The following is a 19,605-nucleotide window of genomic DNA, read 5'->3' as shown; positions in this document are numbered from 1 at the left end:
TTTTGTTGGCCATGCATCTTGTGGGATCTCAGTTCCCCAAACAGGGAAAGCCCGGAATCCTAACCACTAGGAACCAGGGAACTCCCTGCACTCAGCAAGTATTTTTGAACTCCTAACAGTAAACAGGGACTCTGACTGAGAACTGAAAGGTGAACAAGGCCACAGTACTGGTCTCTCCCCTAGGAGACCTTGCTGTCTAGAGCAAGAGGGAGGGCTTATCAAACAAGCAATTAAAAACCTGAGGTGGTAGGAGAAGGGGACATTCCGGTGCTGAGGAAACAGATGGGGCACGAAAGCCTAGAGGAAGGGAGTCAATGAAGTCCTCAGTAAGAAGGACTGAAAGGGCTAAGTTAATATTTGAGGAATGAGTAGAGAATCAGACCTCATAACATGAGGGGAAATGGGAGGGCAAAAAACTTTTGCTGGTAGAAAATGTGGAGAGGAAAAAAAAAAGGAAGAATAGAAATAATTTTATCGTGGCTTGTGACTAGAAGCTAATTTGGAGGTAAGTGTGTGACAGGAACGGTGACAAATGAGGTTGGAGATGTGGGCAGGTTAGGGCAGCAGTCATTAAAATGTGGAAAGCTGCCCGAGCAAAGTGAAAAGAACTTGTCCTGTCTTAGGATTCTCGAAGGTGACAACAAGGGCTGCTCACTCATGGGTTGCTACCTGCAGTTTGAAGAACTGTAGCACACGGATCAACGTAATCGAAGTGCAGAAGTATTACTAACATAAGTCTAAGAAAGAATCTAAGGAATTTGCAGCTAAGATGGGACGAGGTGGCCTGAAAGTGGTTAAGGCCCGGGACTGCTAATCCATCGTGCTCTGCCTGTGTGGGCTCGGATGCCACCCTCTGAGAAAGCTCAGTGAAGAGCAAAGCCCTTGCGAGGGAAAGCAGCTTCTAATCAGATATTTATCACGTCTCAGTTTAGACTTCCTTTTCCAGTTTTTGGGTAATGTGGCCATTCTTTTAAAAACAGAAAGTCCGTTTGCATGCGTACATAGATTCTTTTCTAGGAATAAAGCGAGGGGAGACAGTCGAGAGACAGCCCCTCCGCTCCCGGACCTGGGCACAGGTAACAGGGTTGGCGGCTGCTCCCCGCGGCGCTGGTTTCTGCATATAGCTTCGCTCCAGCAGCCGGTGGGCTCCGATTTCCGAAGCTTGACCAAGATACTATTGCTCATTATGACTGACGTGTGGTGGGCTGGATTACAGGGGGAAATGCTGGTTTTAAGGGACGAGATTGCAGAAATAAAAATGAAAATGAGAACATTCAGCAAGGTCCCACCGAGATTTGAACTCGGATCGCTGGATTCAAAGTCCAGAGTGCTAACCATTACACCATGGGGCCGACAAGGAATAATTTTGGAAAGGTATCTCTTGTGACAAATATCCATCTTTTAGGCACCGGATCCCAACTAGTAAATTTTAAACAACATGTTCCCCCCACCCCACCAACAAAACTGTACCGCCCCCTGGAGGGGCATTTTGAAAACGTGTGGGTGTTTTGGTTGTCTCAATGGCTCAGGGCACAACTGGCGTTGACAGAACAGGGCCAGAGATGCTGGAAGTCCAGCTGTGCTCAGGACAGTCCTATACCCAAGAATTATCGTTAGGACTGCACAACTTTTGTAAAACGACATTTTCATCTGGGTTTTCAGGGACCTTTTTCTAAGGGTGAAATCCCTGCTTCCACCTTTGTACCTCCCACTTAATCATCTTATATACAACTGGCAATGCTGTGTGGGACCTGGTTAGGATTTTGACTTTTATCCTGAGATGGGAAGTCACAGCTTCTGGTTAAGTGTCCTGGGAGACTCACTTTTGGAATATATGAGAAGTCTGAACATTCTGGGCCACCACACAGTTACGAAGCCAGACCACATAAAAGTGCTCTGGCAGACAGTCCCAGCCCACAGCCAGTGTCAGTTGCCAGATATGTGGGTGAAGATGCTTCCAGACGATTCCAGCCCTCAGCGGCTGTCCCAAGAATCACAAGTCAGTGACCCTCTACCTGGGGCCCCAGACATCTTGGAGCAGACAGCCATTCCTGCTGTGCTCTGCCCTAATTCCTGATCACAGAATCCATGAACATAATAAAATGTTTTGTTCCACCGAGCTTGGGCTGCTTATTATGCAGTAACAGTAACCTGAACAACTCTAGAAACAGGAATTTTCCTGATCTACTCCCTTAGTTTTACCCAGTAGGACTGTCCCCAATTTTTTGCCACTATAAGTAATGCTTTAGTGAACGTCAGTGTCTTCTTATGGGGCTATTTAAGTTTGTCATATGTTTTCAAAAATGATGATTGTTTACAAAATTGTTGGGCTTGCGTGGGGTTTTGTGAGAGTGGGATGATTAGAGATAAGAAAACTCCCCTAAAGACACCATCTAAGTGCTATGTACGGTTATTATATTAAGCTGTAAAAAAAACATTGGTTGGGGTGTCATTCATTGAGTGTACATTCCAGGCTCTGCACTTGGTGCTGGGGTATGGCTGAGAACAAGACTCGTTTGTTGGAATTCACCTCTTTCGGGATGGTTTTGCAATAATACTGTTTGCTTTCCTGGATCTAGAGCCTTGCAGAGGTGGCGCCATCTCGTCTTGCTTTGCAGGGCATTTTTTTCAGCAGCTATTTAGAAAACATGCAGGCTGCCAAGGCTCTGTGCAGAAATTAAGTTGGACTAAGAGAAAAAGACACGAGAAGCTCAAAACTGCTCACCCCATAGCTCCCTTTCCCCAGCCACAACGGCCTCTTGCAGTTCCCAGAACACACTAAGTACCTGACTTGGTTACTTGTTCCTTTTGCCTGGAACAGATTTCCCCAGGTAGTGACTCAGCACTTTATGCCAGTGACTCCTCCACAACGCCTTGTCTGCATACCCTACTTAAAATTGAGATCCCCAACTTCCTATCCCCTTTCCTGCTTTATTTTTATCCAAATCACTTACTAAGGAGCTGATATATTAAAAATTTTATTAATTTATTTTTTTATTGCCTAGCTTACCCCTTCCCTCAAAGTGTCACATGAGCAGGAACTTTCACAGGCTTTTTTTTTTCCCTTTCACAGGTTTTTTTTTCCCAAGAAACTTTCACAGGCTTTTTTTCACTGTGTATCCTCCATACTAGCATAGTGCTTTTCACATAATCATAGGTGCTTAACAAATACTTGATGATGAAATAAATTAATTTCCCTTTTGCTGGCTGATTGGATCACATAAAATCATTGGCTCTACAATGATATGCCTGATTTATAACTGGAATTGGCAATACTTTCTATATAATTCTTCTTCCCTTATTGTATGATACTTAATTATTTCCCTGATACATATATTGTTTTATTCGATCCAAACAACTTTTTGATGAAACCAGGCTGGCTTTCTACCCCTGTTTTGCGGATAAGGAAACTGGTACGAGTTTCACTGACTTGTCTGTGATCTGCACAGTGACCAGAATGGCATTTGCCTCTTTGTGGTAGTGAAGTCACCCCTCGGTGACCTCAGGTCATCCATTTTCTGGTATTTTGTTTTGTTTTGCCGAGGAACCATGGTCTTGGTATCTAAGAGTTCTAACTCCTACCTTCATTGCATGGAGAGGGAGAGGAAAACCTGGGGGCCACTAAATGAGAGGTTGGTTGGACCTCTGCTTAGTTAAGCTTGCTGGTCTCCTTCTCACCCCTTTCCCTTTCTTCCTGCAGCACAGTTTTACAAATGACAAAGTTTTGTTTTAAAATTCTAAGTCTGTAGTCTTTTTTTGTACACACAGATATTGAGGTTCTAAATCAACACATTTGAGAGCCTGAAGGGTGCTAACCTCTCCCATATGTAAGTGCATCTTTGGGGGCTCTCATCTGGGAATTCAGTTTTATAAACCTTACGTGGGGTTCTTTCCCAGAAGTTGAAGAAAGGGTACAGAAATAGAACCTGGTCGTAACAGGAGCAGGAATAGATGGATGAGGTTCTTTGAAAGCACTTCCAAATCTCTAATGTTTCTCAGATATTAAGAAATCATGCAAACGTAAAATGATATAAAAGTGAAATTCCAACAATTTAATGACAGATATGTGCACGGGAGTTGAGATGGAATGCTAGAATCCGAGCAAAGGAAAGGTGAGGTGTGAGGATTGTTGGTGACCTCTACCTCAAAATCCTCCAGGGAGACAATTAATTCATGCTAGATTGCAAGTGTGACTGTTTAAGATACAATTATACCAAGGATAAAGAGAGAGAAGTTATAGTACTGTTAAAGATTTATGAAAATGTTCCTTAGGAATCAGGTTACTTCATTTACTTTCTTGACTTACTAAAGCAATTTGTCACCAATAAATTGGTCAGTAAGGCCAGGCATACTTCTCATTACAACTAATATAGTGAATTCTAGTTTGATGAGCATCTCTTGTGAGTTTTGTTATCGTGAATATATTCCTCAGATGTAAGAATCCTAATAAAGTCCCAGCTTGAAGGATTCCATTGTTACTTCCAGTTTATAACAACTAAAGCTCATAGAAACACTGGAAAGGGAAGCAGGCCCTCCTTACGCTCTATGGATTCTCGCATCTCTGTTACAACTTCTGTCTTATAAACCTGCTGAGACAGACTAAATAGTAGGTTCTCATAGAAGAATATGAGGTTATAGAAAACAAATTTATTAAAAAACCTGCATGAACGAAGGTGAGGAATGTACCTACTAAACATATGAAAAAAACAAAAAGAATACCCTCATTATTGACAATAAGCCAATCTGTACAGTAGAGAGGACTTCCTGGATGGTGGAAGATAAAGCCCTTTTGAAGGATAAAATCCTCTGCAGTCTTTTTTCTGTTTTTCATGTAAAATATGAACTCAGGCCTGCTTTTTCTTATAATATTAACTACTTAAATTTAAGAACCTAACCTTAAAAATGAAAGTCTATAATTAATGATTCTCAAAAAAGTAAGATGTTCCTCTACCCTGAAATTACAGTTCCAATCCTCCTTCATAAAAGTAGTCAAAAGAATTTGATCTAAAGAGTTGTCAGATTCTCTTTCTCCTGTCCAATATGGAATTCTCTGCCGGTATTCAAAACTACCACCGAGTTGTCTGTTCTCAGTTAATAAAAATGTGGGAGTCTCATTTGATTTGTAAGAGATCTCCTAGGAAGTCCAAACATTAGACATTGTTGCATATTCCTTAGATATAGATCTATGCAGTTTGCAATTCTGATCCCCTGGCTGGCTGCAAAGGTAACAATGTTGTATTTGACATCTCTTTTTAGGTGGTTAAAAAGAGGACTACTAGTTCCAAAACGGACCAATGGTACTTTCTTTTTCTCCTTCATGCTCAGGGGAACAAAGAAACTCCTATGACTGCTAGATTAATTTAACAAGTAACGTGAGAGTCTGCTTCATTTAAATAACCACACAACACTAAATTGGCATCTTGAATCGTGAATAATTCAGAATCTTATTTCATGGTTTATACCTAATGGTTTTATACTGAAATCCTGTCATCGTTTTGAGAAGCCCAGTCCTGTAGACTTTAGTCCCACTAACCATTTCCAATGCCTTGAATGTGATATCCACTTTCTTACTTCAAGTACCCAGAATGCTGTTTTGTACACCACCCTCCTTTATTGGTAATATTATTTATTCTGTGCTCCTTGGGCTTTCCATGCACATCTCTACTGAAACATTTATTATCTTACCTGTGTTTTGTTTATTTATGGGCAATGTGTACATATGATTCAAAATTCAAAGTGCTTAAAACGGGCACAATTAAAAAGAGCCTCCATCCATCCCTGCCCCTAGGCCATCCAGCACATTCCGCATTCTCTGGTTAATCTCTTTTTCGTGCCTAAAATACATCTCTGAGTCCACAGCACCTTTTCTTCCCTCCAAGGGCACCGCACCTTAGGCCTCACCTTATCCAAGATGAACTCAGCTACTTCGGGAGTTCCGCCTTTGTTTAGAACAAGGAAGGGGGCGGAACGAGAAATGTGAGTCTTTCCCTCTCGAGTTTCTCTAGTTTTTAATTTGGTCCGAAGAATTCAAATAAACGGCTGCCCCCCCCACCCCGCCCCCCGCCTTGAGTACACCTTTTTTCCACGGTTGTCTTTAGAGTTTCGATTTATCTGTACTTTCAACATGGCAAGGCCACGGCAAGGCGGGGAGGGGCTAGGGTTAATGGTGCTGCTAAGAGCCACGGTAAGGTCCTGTGTGCCAACATCCAGGGTATCACCAGGCCCGCCATCCGGCGCCTGGCCTGCCGCGGTGGAGTCAAGTGCATCTCCGGTCTCGTCTACAGAGACCCGCGGGGTGCTGAAGGTCTTACTATGAAATGTGACCATGACGCCATAACCTACACCCAGCGTGCCAAGCGCAAGACGGTCACCGCTGTACACTTTGTTCTCTCAAGCTCCAGGGACACACCCACTATGGCTTTGGCGGCTGATTGCATTGTATCTTGTATTGCTGTTTTCAATTGTAAAAGCTCTTTTCAGGGGTACCTATCTTTTCTTTTAAGGGGTTATCTGTTCAGATCACGTATTGTAGCTGAAGTCTTGTTCCTTAGTTCCTGCACTAGTGTACGTCATCGTGGTCTGCTGCAAAGTGATACGAGAAAAAGGGCTATGCAGTGAATGGGTCTGGAGTTCCTGTACACGTAAAAATGGCTTCCATTCACAATGCTTACAGGCTCCCAGGCGCACTTATAGAATGTGCTAAACTGCAAACATTTTAACCTGGGGCTTCCTAACTGTGAAATTAAACTAGTATCTAAAGGGAACCAGTCCAGTGACCTCCTGGATTTCCCTGGCGTTGTCATTGTTGTTCTCAAGGTTTTCAGGTATTGTCTGTCCAGTCAAAACCTGGGGAGACGGGCTAGATGAATCAAAGAACATAGTGTTGACACCAGAAGTGCTCGCCAAAATGCACTTCCTTGTCTGAACATTTTTCAGATTAACACCAAATTTGGGTTAAACGTCACCTCTTCAAATTTTACCCAAATCCAGCAAAGACACCTCCTCCTTCTCTCTCCCCGCCACCTTCCCCCACCCCCCGCACGGAAATGACAGACAAGGCGCCCCAGCTCTTTCTTGAGAAGTGTTAAGTAGCTCTGAAAAGAGCCTTTGGGTTTGGTAACGCCTATAAACACATTTACTTGGAGCTGGTATACTTGGTGACAGCCTTGGTGCCCTCAGACACTGCGTGCTTGGCCAGCTCTCCAGGCAGCAGGCGAACGGCCGTCTGGATCTCCCTGGATGTAATGGTCGAGCGCAATGCGCCAGGCGCGACGCCTCGCCCGCGATGCGCTCGAAGATGTCGTTAACGAACGAATTCATGATGCCCATGTCCTTGGACGAGATGCCATTGTCCGGATGGACCTGCTTCAGCACCTTGTACACGTACACGGAGTAGCTGTCCTTGCGGCTGCGTTTGCGCTTCTTGCCATCCTTCTGTGCCTCAGTCACCGCCTTCTTGGAGCCCTTCTTCGGGGCAGGAGTAGACTTCCGCAGGCTAAGGCATGCTGAAGTACTGCTATCGAAATGAAACAAAGGACCAGGAAAGTAAAAGGCGCTTCTTTAACAACAAGGGTTTATGCAAATGAGGTGGGATAGAGGTGGCTGGTGATTGGTGATTTTTCTCCAGTGACGTCATAGCTCAATTTTTTTTTTTTTTTTTTTTTTTTTTGCCCAGTCAAGGTAGGCATCCTGCATAGTGGCGTTTCCATTGGCCTATATGAAAGTAAAATGTTAGCCAATCGTATAGCTTCCTTTTCGCGCCCAGCAGGGGCTATAAAAGGTGCGTTTTAAAGTTTTTGCGTCAGTTATCTTTGGGAGCGTCGGTTAGTGCTGAGTTATGTCCGGGCGAGGCAAACAAGGCGGCAAGGCTCGCGCCAAAGCTAAGACTCGCTCCTCGCGGGCCGGGCTCCAGTTTCCCGTGGGCCGAGTGCACCGCCTGCTCCGTAAGGGCAACTACGCCGAGCGGGTCGGGGCCGGTGCGCCGGTGTACCTTGCGGCCGTGCTGGAGTACCTGACGGCCGAGATCCTGGAGCTGGCGGGCAACGCAGCCCGTGACAACAAGAAGACGCGCATCATCCCGCGCCACCTGCAGCTGGCCATCCGCAACGACGAGGAGCTCAACAAGCTGCTGGGCAAAGTCACCATCGCGCAGGGCGGCGTCCTGCCCAACATCCAGGCCGTGCTGCTGCCCAAGAAGACCGAGAGCCACCACAAGGCTAAAGGCAAATAGAAGTCTGGATTAGTTTAATGCAGGTCAAGTTCCTCAATCCAAAGGCTCTTTTCAGAGCCACCTACAGTTTTCTGGGAAGAACTGAGCACTAGGTTTATAAAGCTTATACTCTAGATAATACTTAGGACCATTATAGGTGAATTATACCAACCTCAAAACTTGTGTTAGGAAGTGATTTCCACTCCATGTTAAAGTGTGTGAAATAACCTATAAACTTTGATTCATCACCATTGGCAGATTTGAGAGGTTATGTGGAGTGAGTCATTCTTAAGTATTGTCACCTTCACCTCTACCCATCATGAACCTCTGGAAAGCACAAACTTCTGGTGGAAGGTCAATGTGCCTTTCTGTGGCAGTTTTAAGACATTTTTGTCTTCTGGGTTCTAGACATCCTGAATGTTCAGGGATCAAACCAAACCTGTATCTTAGGTCAAAGGCCATTTTTGGAGCCGTAAGATATCTGAGAAAGACCTAATTTCACATCAGTGTACATTACCTTTTACATTGCTGATTAAGGAATATTTAAATACTCAGGTTTCTTATTGGAAAAGTTAGCTGAGGTGCCTGACAATTATTGTTTACTATTGGGTTCTCAGGTATTTTCCAAGCTCCCTTGCACCCATCCATACAAACATGTCTATATAAGTCGATGATCATTCGTTTCAGGATAAAAATGCTAAGTTCTAGTTTAAAATGCCGTTTTCTTAGTCTTTTTATTGTTAAAAGACCCTGTACTGATGGGATTAGATAGTTTTTTCCTTAAAAAAAAAAAATGCTTGCCTTGGTAATTTCTAGGCCTTGGGGGGAGGGGGAGGATCAGATGTATCAGATGCCAGGCAAGGAGGCTCTCCTAAGGTTCTGCCAGTTGCTAAGGAACTATTGGATGTAGCTGCAAACCCAAGGGGTGTGTAGCTTGCGGTAAACATAGGTTACTGGTGGGGAATTAGATTCTTTAAAAACAAAGGAATTACATTCGTAAAATAGAAAAATAAATTGTGCTGCAATGGAATTGTTTTATATTAACTAACAATGAAGTTCATGTAAGGATGGGTTTCCCTATGAAGTTATTAACCCTTTAATTCCGCACATGCAAATCAGATTGTACTTACTGAAAAAATTTTTTAAGTTCTTAAAATTCGTGTTTGAAGGAAAGCTGAGGGGTGATGGTACAGCGCTGCTATTAACCAATTGTGGCCACTGATCACTGGATATGTGGCTCGTTTGAACAAAGCAGTAGACATGTAATATACACACTGGATTTCAAACTGCAAAATAAAAAAAATTAATGTGAAATATCTAACAATTATATTGATTACATGTTGAAATGAATATTTTAGATATATGGGGTTAAACAGAATACTACTAAAAATAATTTCTTGTTTTTATTTTGTTCTAATGTTGCTAGAAAAGTTTCTGTTTCTTATGTAGCTTGTATTTATTTCTACTGGAAACTGCTGTTACAGAACAAACAACTTTACAGGAAAAATGAAAAAAATTGAGGTCACAGATAACTGACACTGTCGGAGGATTGGGGGAACAACAAATAAAATTTTCGAGTCCTAACCAGTCCGGTTACCGGTTGGATAGTCCTGGTCTCCTTTTGTCCAATCAGCTTGTGACTCTCGCTATAAATAGGTGGCTAGGGGGCGCCTTTATGTTAGCTGAACCATCTAGTCATGGCTCGCACTAAGCAGACCGCTCGCAAGTCCACAGGCGGCAAGGCGCCGCGCAAGCAGCTGGCCACCAAGGCGGCCCGCAAGAGCGCGCCGGCCACGGGCGGCGTGAAGAAGCCGCACCGCTACCGGCCCGGCACGGTGGCCCTGCGCGAGATCCGCCGCTACCAGAAGTCCACGGAGCTGCTGATCCGCAAGCTGCCGTTCCAGCGCCTGGTGCGCGAGATCGCGCAGGACTTCAAGACTGATCTGCGCTTCCAGAGTTCGGCCGTGATGGCGCTGCAGGAGGCGTGCGAGGCCTACCTGGTGGGGCTCTTCGAGGACACCAACCTGTGTGCCATCCACGCCAAGCGCGTCACCATCATGCCCAAGGACATCCAGCTTGCCCGCCGCATCCGCGGAGAGAGGGCGTGAGCCTGAAGGTCTCCCATCCACCCCAAAAGGCTCTTTTCAGAGCCGCCTTACATGCACACTGAAAAAGGACTGTTTCCCTGCTAATTACTGCTACTAGCTTTGCTTGTGGGAGACAGGTGAACTTTATACATTGTGATTTTCTAAGTACCAAGTGTATGTGTTATTTCCATCTCCCAATTTAGTAAAACAAGTGGTTAGATCTTACATTCCTAATTTCTCTTTTAGTTAGAAAACACTACTGCTACGATTAGACTATCAGATGCCCGTTCTTTTTCTGAGGGGGCTTGTGAAATGTAGGACCTATGATTTCCACATGGGATTTAGGGTGATGCTAATATTTTACCAAGTTAAAATGATCTAATGCTTTCTACTTGGATTAACACCTTAAGCAAAAAATAATTGAGTGTCCCCTCCCAGGAATCAGCCTTCCTATGGGAAAAAAGATTTGATGGAAAGCAGTCGTCCCCCACCCCCGCCCCGGGCACATCTAAGGCCAATTTCTAATCAGATTGGTATTCTTGAGTGTGTAAACAGGGCCTTCTGGCTTGGGGAACTGAGATATTAAGTCAAGAGGGGCCCACAACAGAGATGGCCCTTTCTGCTGGCTGAGTAGGGCACCCTCCCCTGAATATATGCAGTCAGTATATTGCTTCCCCAAGTAATCTTTCAGTCCTTATTATTTGAAGATTTATTCAGGGGAAATGAGCAGTCCTAGTTATGTGTACATTTCTAATTATGTGGATACAAATATTCCATGTCTCTAAACTATGTGCTGAACTCCGGTAGTGTTATCCTTCTACCAAAGCTTTTCTGGAATTTCAACATAATTTCATCATTCCATACAAGGAACTTGGATTTTTGCTATAGTAATGGCTCACAAAAATGAATACTCAAGACACCAGACCATTTTGGATCATGCTAATGGGTAGATGGTGATGCCAAGTACTAAAGATAAGATTCACTGGGAAAGTAGTGATGATGTTCAGTCTGGGATATACATTTTGAATTCCCCGGAGATCTACAAGAATATCAGAAAGTAGATGTATATGTATGTCTGAACTTGAGATAAGTCTGGGATGGACATAAGATTTGGAAGTCATTAGTATATATAAAGCATTGAAACCAAAGGACTGGCCTAGAAATCCCTCTGGCTCTTCCTCTTGTGACCACTCTGCCTTATTTGCCAGTATCGAACTTTTTGTCATTTGCCTGCATACACAACCCATGAATTTGGTGACGCTCATTTTCTGCTGGAATCTGTACACTTTCCTCTATTTCCCGACTTCCTTTAATCCTCAGACCAAGTGTTACCTCTCACAGATCTTATTCCTCTATGCTCCCCTTATATTCTGAGGTTACTTACCTTGCTACATTGTTCTTTACTTACTTTTGTTTCTTCCCATTAGATTTTCTTTAGGACCGGCAGCGTCTCATTAACATTGTATCCTTAATGCCTGGTATCCAAGTGTGTGGTATTTGTTGAAAATAAGCCTAATATCGTAAAATAAGCCTGCGTATCGTGTTTTAAAACTCTTTAAAAGCAAATTTTAAGATGCAGGATTTACTATCTTTCTGACACCCCAAATGAGTTCGTGTATCATTCACAAAAAACGACCTCAGGGCCCCTCCAACAGATGCTTTGGCTTCATAAAATCTCACTTATGTCACTTGCCTAACTCCCACACGTGGATCTAGATAGATGAGTCAATAACCTTGTAGCTTCACTGACTTCGAAATTAGTCTAACACAAATGTCAATTTTGTTGACTTCTAAATAGCAACTGTGAAATATGGAACAGGAAAAATGTGGATATCCTGGGACTGAAGCCTAACTAGAGAGTATCAGTACTGTACTTCACAGAACAAATTAAAAACGTACCAAGTCGTGTCACCTTTTTTATGACGATAGAAGTGGCTCTGAAAAGAGCCTTTTGTTGCTTCGAAGCTTGGCCCCTACTTGGCCTTGTGGTGGCTCTCGGTCTTCTTGGGCAGCAGCACGGCCTGGATGTTGGGCAGGACGCCGCCCTGCGCGATGGTGACTTTGCCCAGCAGCTTGTTGAGCTCCTCGTCGTTGCGGATGGCCAGCTGCAGGTGGCGCGGGATGATGCGCGTCTTCTTGTTGTCACGGGCTGCGTTGCCCGCCAGCTCCAGGATCTCGGCCGTCAGGTACTCCAGCACGGCCGCAAGGTACACCGGCGCGCCGGCCCCGACCCGCTCGGCGTAGTTGCCCTTACGGAGCAGGCGGTGCACTCGGCCCACGGGAAACTGGAGCCCGGCCCGCGAGGAGCGAGTCTTCGCTTTGGCGCGAGCCTTGCCGCCTTGTTTGCCTCGCCCGGACATAACTCAGCACTAACCGACGCTCCCAAAGATAACTGACGCAAAAACTTTAAAACGCACCTTTTATAGCCCCTGTTGGGCGCGAAAAGGAAGCTATACGATTAGCTAATATTTTACTTTCACTTAGACCAATGGAAACGCGACTATGCAGGATGCTTACCTTAATTGGGCAAAACTGAGCTATGACGTCACTGGAGAAGAATCACCAATCACTAGAAACCTTTACTGCAGCTCATTTGTATAAAGCCTTGGTGTTAAAGAGGTACCTGTTGGCGTCCTGATCTTTCGTTTATCCCTGGTATCGCAGTTCTTCGCCATGCCTGAGTTTGCCAAGTCCACTCCTGCCCCGAAGAAGGGTTCCAAGAAGGCGGTGACCAAGGCCCAGAAAAAAGATGGTAAGAAGCGCAAGCGCAGCCGCAAGGAAAGCTACTCGGTGTACGTGTACAAGGTGCTGAAGCAGGTCCACCCGGACACCGGTATTTCGTCTAAAGCCATGGGCATCATGAATTCGTTCGTTAACGACATTTTCGAGCGCATCGCGGGCGAGGCGTCGCGCTTGGCGCATTACAACAAGCGCTCGACCATCACCTCCAGGGAGATCCAGACGGCCGTGCGCTTGCTGCTGCCCGGCGAGCTGGCCAAGCACGCCGTGTCCGAGGGCACCAAGGCTGTCACCAAGTACACCAGCTCTAAGTGAGTTACTGATTGCAGAGCGATTGATCAGACTTTCTCACACCCAATGGCTCTTTTCAGAGCCACCTACAGTTTCCGAAAAAGAGCTTGTCCGTTGTTAGGTCTGTTTTGAAATGTTTCATGTTCTCTTGAACGTGTAAGTACAGCTTTAGATTAAAAGTTTGTACGTTTTTTGGGAAGCCTTGATTCTCGTGCATTTTTGCATGTTCGTTACAGTTACCTTTCACTATTATAAGTAGATTTCGTGTACTTAGTGAAGAACTAATAATGCATGTATCCATCAGTTTGCAGAAGTATTTGAAGATAACTCATTGCACTGCAAGTAGCCAGAGCATCGCAATAACTCCTGGGGTTTTCTTTAATCTTATCTCTGGATCCTATCCCGATAAGCTACCTAGTTTCTGGGTCCTATCCAATAAGCTACTTAGCTACTTACTGCCTATGAAATTGAAGTAAGGAATTACTTACTCCTGGAGGATTCAGAAGTCGAAGGTATTAGTTGACAAGGAGGCCGAATTCGCAGCCAGTGTGTCTGAGTGCTTCCTCCCTAAGCTGCAACGGGCCCACAACCTTATGCATTATTAAAATCTCAACCTTAATAGTTGGAAGCTGGGGTAATTTTAAGATCGAGTGCTGACAGGACTTGATGACTTAAGAGTTACGAGACAGCATAATGTAGATTGTTTCATTTTCTAGTTTCTCACCTAGTTCCCTCTCCTTTCAATGTACCCCACCTTGCTCCACCACCTCCCATACGTAACTGTAAAATGATAAGCATTGCTAAAGGAATTAGATGGCTTTTAGTCATGGAGTAAACAAGAGCAGTTTGAAAAATAAACCTGAGTCCTTTCTCTTGTAAGAGAAAAGAGTTGGAAATTAAAAATTTTTTCCTTCACCTCTTCAGTTCTCTTTGAAATTATACCTTTCCTATGTTGGTAGGAAAGCCTGGTGCCTCTGAAAAACCCAAAGGCGTTTTCTTTTTTCTTGAAACAAGTTACAATGTTTAAAACATTTTAATGGAAACACAATAGGAAGAACTAGTGTCCCCAGTACATTACAGAAATTAAAGAGGGTACTTTATCACTGGCAAATAAACCCATAAATCTTGCTTGCTGACCACTTGATCAACCAGACAAAAAAAAAAAAAAAATCATCTATCCCCAAATTAATTCTGAATGTAACAAATAGATTTGGGAAACCATAGTATATAGAACAGAATAGAATTTTAGTAATAGCTCCAAGTATGATGTTAAAGGCATTTCATTGGTGAAGAAAAGAATTATTTTAAAAATCTGGCTGATTAAGGAATTGCTAGGGAATTGTTTAAAACTGTGCTATGGAGAATTAATGGGAAGGAATAATAAGCAGACATTAATAACTTGTTATTAAAAACTCAAGGGAAATTGAGTTAAATACACCAGTGTAAAGAGGTTTTAAAAGGGCATATGCAGCATTGCATACATTTTCTTTGAAAGAATATGTGCTTTTATCTATTCAACAAAATACCAAATTAGCTACCAGCAGTGATCTCTGTATGGTGAGATAACGAGTTTTGCCCTTTTCCACAACACTAATGTTTTGCGTGCGCATTCAAAAGCAATTGTTAAAGCCTTAAAACATGGTAACAAAATAAGTTACCACAGCGCGAAACAGTACAAAGGAACAGAGAAGGCCTCTTTTTCTTTTTCTTTTTTTTTTTGTCAAATTCCCCTCCCCCGCTTAGGGAGGGACTTCCCGCCTTCAGGTTCTCAGTTCGGTCCGCTACCGGACGTATAAAAGCTTGCATCCGCGAGCCGTGGAAGAAAAGATTTGTTGAGCTTCAGTAAGTACTCGTTATGTCGGGTCGTGGGAAAGGCGGGAAGGGTCTCGGAAAGGGGGGCGCCAAGCGCCACCGTAAGGTGCTGCGTGATAACATTCAGGGCATCACTAAGCCCGCTATTCGGCGTTTGGCTAGGCGTGGTGGTGTCAAGCGCATCTCTGGCCTCATCTACGAGGAGACTCGCGGGGTGCTGAAGGTGTTCTTGGAGAACGTGATTCGGGACGCTGTGACTTACACCGAGCACGCCAAGCGCAAGACCGTCACCGCCATGGACGTGGTCTACGCGCTCAAGCGCCAGGGACGCACCCTTTATGGCTTTGGCGGCTAGAGTGTTCAGCTTTGCGTCTGTTCTGTTAACAAAAGGCCCTTTTCAGGGCTTCCTACTTTTCGCTTGTAAGGAGCTGTGATTCTCTAAGTTTTTCATTGCTTGGAGGTGTTAAAAAGAGTAATTATTGTACTTTAGCCAGCGAAGTTGTTTTGTGCTTATTCTGGAACACGTGTGTTCCCAATCCCGCCTAGGTACAGCAGGGGTCGTTAGGTTCGCTATCCAGTCAATTCTTTACCTAAGGATATATTCACGCTGAGTTGGTATGGAATCTTTAGTTGTGTAATTTGGTAAAGGAGGTAGTGGGGAAAGTCCTTGCAGATGCCTACGTTCGCTACTACGTAACTTTTTCTTTTACAAAGTAATTTTTATAGTTGAACCACCTATTAAAAGTGGGGTAACTTTGTATCAGTTAATATACTGTACCACTGGCAAGAAGTCACACACAATCTGGAGTCTGGCAGTGTTACTTGGAAAAAGTGTATTCAGGTCCCAAAGTGGGAAAGTGTTTTATAGGAAAAGAATTCATCTTTAAGGTTAGTTAGTGACATCTCTGCCTCTCTAAAGGTAATAACTATCTTGTCAAATCAAGCTCGCGGGCATGTTCTATGTGCCTGGGGAGATAGTCAGTAGCCTATTACTGGTCTGGATCACTTATTTACCACAAAGGATAGGGAGAACATTTTAAACTTAAATTAGTCCACTCATAGAGTCAAGTGAGTAAAGGGTTTTTTGGTTGATTTTAAAAGGCGAGGCTCATAATTAGCGCTCATTAAGTCTTAATTTATGTATTTGGTGAAGTGGTGAATGTCACTGGTGACAAGAACTGGGGAGGGACAGTTATAGTAATGGATTCAGATAAAGCAAAAGTACAAAATTCCTGGTCCACGTATGGAGAGCACATATGTTTTCTTTAGACATTTTTCTTAATTTTTTTGTCATTAATGTAAGCATGTTAATGAAAAATGTACTTGTTTTCTACTTATGAAAAATCGTCCGGGGGCTTCCCTGGTGGCGCAGTGGTTGAGAGTCCGCCTGCCGATGCAGGGGACGCGGGTTCGTGCCCCGGTCCGGGAAGATCCCACATGCCGCGGAGTGGCTGGACCCGTGAGCCATGGCCGCTGGGCCTGCGCGTCTGGAGCCTGTGCTCCGCAACGGGAGAGGCCACAACAGTGAGAGGCCCGCATACCACAAAAAAAAAAAAAAAAAAAAAAAAAAATCGTCCGACTTGGCACCGCTAAGCAGACCCACATATATTGTGGACATAGAAAATAATCTCTCTGTTTAGGATGTAAAAGATAAAAATAAATATTTTAGGAGACGTAAATGTCCTGTTTTGTGACTTTACTACCAAAGGGATGCAAGATGGTGAAACGTTTAAGCATAATCCTTAGAAGCAGACGGCTTGGGATTAAACCTGTACCGCCATTCTCCTGTGGTGAGAACGGGTTAAGTTACACATCTTTTCTGGGCCTTAGTTTCTCCATTTATACAATTGTGTGATAATGATATTGATACCTCGCTCAAAGGATTGTTCTGAGGATTAATGAGTTGATAAATGAAAAGTGCTTAAGTACCAGTGCCTGACAAATAGTAAGTGCAAAGTGAAGCAGTTGTTACTCATCTATGCCTCATCCCTAATTGCATCACAACCACATTCCAGATGAGATTCTCTAGTCTGTTATGGGGCCATGGGAAATACCCTAAAGTCAATATGTTTTTTGAACCAGTTTTTGCACTTGGAGATATTATCTTGATTATTCCTACAGTGTTACACCTGTTCGTTTGTACTCACATTCTGGGTGGTAAATAAAAGGCAGGAGGAGCCTTCCTTAGCCTTCTGAGGATGATCACAGCATAACTGGATAGGTTTGCTGTGATTTTTGTCTTTGTCTTTCTCACTTTCTATCAACCTCATCTCATTTTTTCTGAATAGCCATAGAATTTAACTTCCAAAGAGAAACCCAGACATCATGTGGACAAAAGATCTGTCTCTTATGTGAAGGCACATAAGAATTACTATGAAAAAGTTGTTTGTTTAAATAATAACTGGTCTTTCCCTAGACCAGTTAATCAGAATCTGTAGGATTGGGTCACCTCAAATACAACTCATTAGCATTTCCCACTTCTACTGGTCCCATAGGCCTTTTCAAATCTAAGGGGAAATCTCGGTGTTTTAATACCATCTTTTCATCAATTTCAACTTTAAGAGAATGCTCTCAAAGGCTGTGGAACTCTCAGACCCAAAGCTCAGACCCAAATTAAGGGACAAAGGATCAATCATCCTTTGTTGCAATGAGAGGGCCTGTCCAGGAGTTCAAGTCCTTACCTTTCTCCCAAGAGAGGATTTAGTTCAAAATTCATGGGTTTATTTTATCTGTGGTTGATGGATTAAAGTTTGTTGCATAAAATGCTCTTGCTATAAACATCTGCTAGGTTCAGCGGTTATAGAATCGAGACATCAGAAACCAAGGACACCTTCTTGGCTTTCCTTTCCAGCTGTACTGGGAAAACTACCCTTAAAAAAGAAACCATAGGAGTTCCCTGGTGGCGCAGTAGTTGGTGATCTGCCTGCCAATGCAGGGAACACGCGTTCCATCCCTGGTCGGGGAGGATCCCACATACTGCAGAGCGGCTAAGCCCGTGTGCCACAGCTGCTGACACTGCACTCTGGAGCCCGAGAGCCACAACCGCTGAGCCCGTGCACCACAACTACTGAAGCCCGCACGCTCTAGGGCCCACGTGCTGCAACTGCTGAACCGGCATGCTGCAACTACTGAGGCTCATGCTCCTGGAACCCATACTCCACAACAGGAGGCGCCGCAATGGGAGGCCCACTTACTGCAACAGAGAGTAGCCTCCGCTCCCCTGCTTGCCACAACTGAAGAAACCCCATGTGCAGCGACAAAGACCCAATGCAGACAAAACAAAAAACACAAAACACAACATAGTCTACACTAAAACCTTAACAAATAGAAAAAAGTATCGTGACTAAATACCCTGAGAATCAGCATGTATTACTTAACACAGTTTCATTGCTTGTTCAGAACTCTAACCTAGTGAGTATACAGGGAAGCTCAGTTGATAGCATCAGGAATGTTAATTAATTCATTTATTCATTAATATTACTGAATGACTGCTGTGCTTCAAGCATTGTACTTGGCACTAGTGATACAGCAAGGAAAAAAAGTCTCTTTTTACTAGGGAAAGACAGAAAATAAACTAATATACAATCATTTTTCTACATCCAATAGCCAATTATTAGTCTTCATTTTTTTTGACCTATTGGAAACACTGACATAATTGAGCATACAATTTCTCTTTGATATACTTTCTTCACTTGGTTCTCTTACCGGAGGCTCTGTATCTATTGTTAGCTCATCTCTTCTCCCCAGACCCTTAATGTTGGGGGATACAGGGCTAAGTTTTTACTACTTCTTTTTCTGTACTCACTCGCTTGAAGATCTCACCAAGTTCAGACTTTCAATGCCATCTGTACATTAATGATTTCCAATTTTATATTGCCAACCCAGGCTTCTCTCCTAAACTCCAGACAGACATACACCCAATTTCTTTCTCTTTTTCTTTTCTTTTTTTTTTTTTTTTTGCGTGGGGGTTGGGGGCGAGTGGATTGCAGTACCTTAGTTCCCCCACTAGGGATTGAACCCAGGCCTCAGCAGTGAAAGCACCGAGTCTGAACCACTGGACAGCCAGAGAATTCCCCACAGTTCCCTATATTTTTTCTTCACATGGATATTTGACATCTTAAAGTTAACATGTCCAAAATAGAATCCTTAGTATTCCCCCCTCCTAATCTTTCATTAAAACACTCCCCCATTTAGTTGATAATTACTTCATTCTTGTCCATTCAATTCTTCTAGAAATCCTCTTGATTTTGCCTTCAAAATATTTATGGAAACATCAATTCTCTGTACCACTATGCTACCACCCTGGCTTGAGGACCGTCTTCTCTCCCCTAGGTTACTGGCTTCAGTTTCCTTAATATTTTTCCTACTTCCACATTTGACTCCCCACTGTCCTGTGGGAAGGTATCTTACTGGCTAGATGAGTATTTAGCACTTGACATTATGAAGATTTACTGGTGAGGCAAGGGA

General features: G+C 43.6%; 6 protein-coding genes, 1 non-coding gene and 1 pseudogene across 7 annotated transcripts in view; 4 read left to right on the top strand and 4 right to left on the bottom strand.

The window, feature by feature from the left end:
• Positions 1-19,605, bottom strand: part of LOC136129040 (zinc finger protein 665-like) — a 472,691-nt gene that overhangs the window by 167,755 nt on the left and 285,331 nt on the right.
• TRNAQ-UUG (transfer RNA glutamine (anticodon UUG)) lies at positions 1,281-1,352 on the bottom strand. Its single transcript has one exon. It is a non-coding gene; the product is annotated as a tRNA-Gln (tRNA).
• Positions 7,136-7,636, bottom strand: LOC136128962 (histone H2B type 1-L-like; annotated as a pseudogene).
• On the top strand, positions 7,838-8,230 carry H2AC13 (H2A clustered histone 13). Its single transcript, XM_065885148.1, has one exon. The coding sequence runs from the start codon at positions 7,838-7,840 to the stop codon at positions 8,228-8,230; it is 393 nt and encodes a 130-aa protein (XP_065741220.1).
• On the top strand, positions 9,907-10,317 carry H3C10 (H3 clustered histone 10). The gene has a single exon (XM_065885146.1). It carries the CDS (start codon positions 9,907-9,909, stop codon positions 10,315-10,317), a length of 411 nt encoding a protein of 136 aa, XP_065741218.1.
• On the bottom strand, positions 12,270-12,656 carry LOC136129070 (histone H2A type 1-H). Its single transcript, XM_065885154.1, has one exon. The coding sequence runs from the start codon at positions 12,654-12,656 to the stop codon at positions 12,270-12,272; it is 387 nt and encodes a 128-aa protein (XP_065741226.1).
• LOC136129072 (histone H2B type 1-L-like) lies at positions 12,970-13,350 on the top strand. Its single transcript, XM_065885156.1, has one exon. The coding sequence runs from the start codon at positions 12,970-12,972 to the stop codon at positions 13,348-13,350; it is 381 nt and encodes a 126-aa protein (XP_065741228.1).
• H4C11 (H4 clustered histone 11) lies at positions 15,182-15,493 on the top strand. Its single transcript, XM_065885162.1, has one exon. The coding sequence runs from the start codon at positions 15,182-15,184 to the stop codon at positions 15,491-15,493; it is 312 nt and encodes a 103-aa protein (XP_065741234.1).

This window comes from Phocoena phocoena, chromosome 10 (assembly GCF_963924675.1).
Source record: "Phocoena phocoena chromosome 10, mPhoPho1.1, whole genome shotgun sequence".
NCBI classification, from domain to species: Eukaryota; Metazoa; Chordata; class Mammalia; order Artiodactyla; family Phocoenidae; genus Phocoena; species Phocoena phocoena.
The sequence above is the reverse complement of the archived record's forward strand: the minus strand, read 5'-3'. Positions and strand labels throughout refer to the sequence as shown.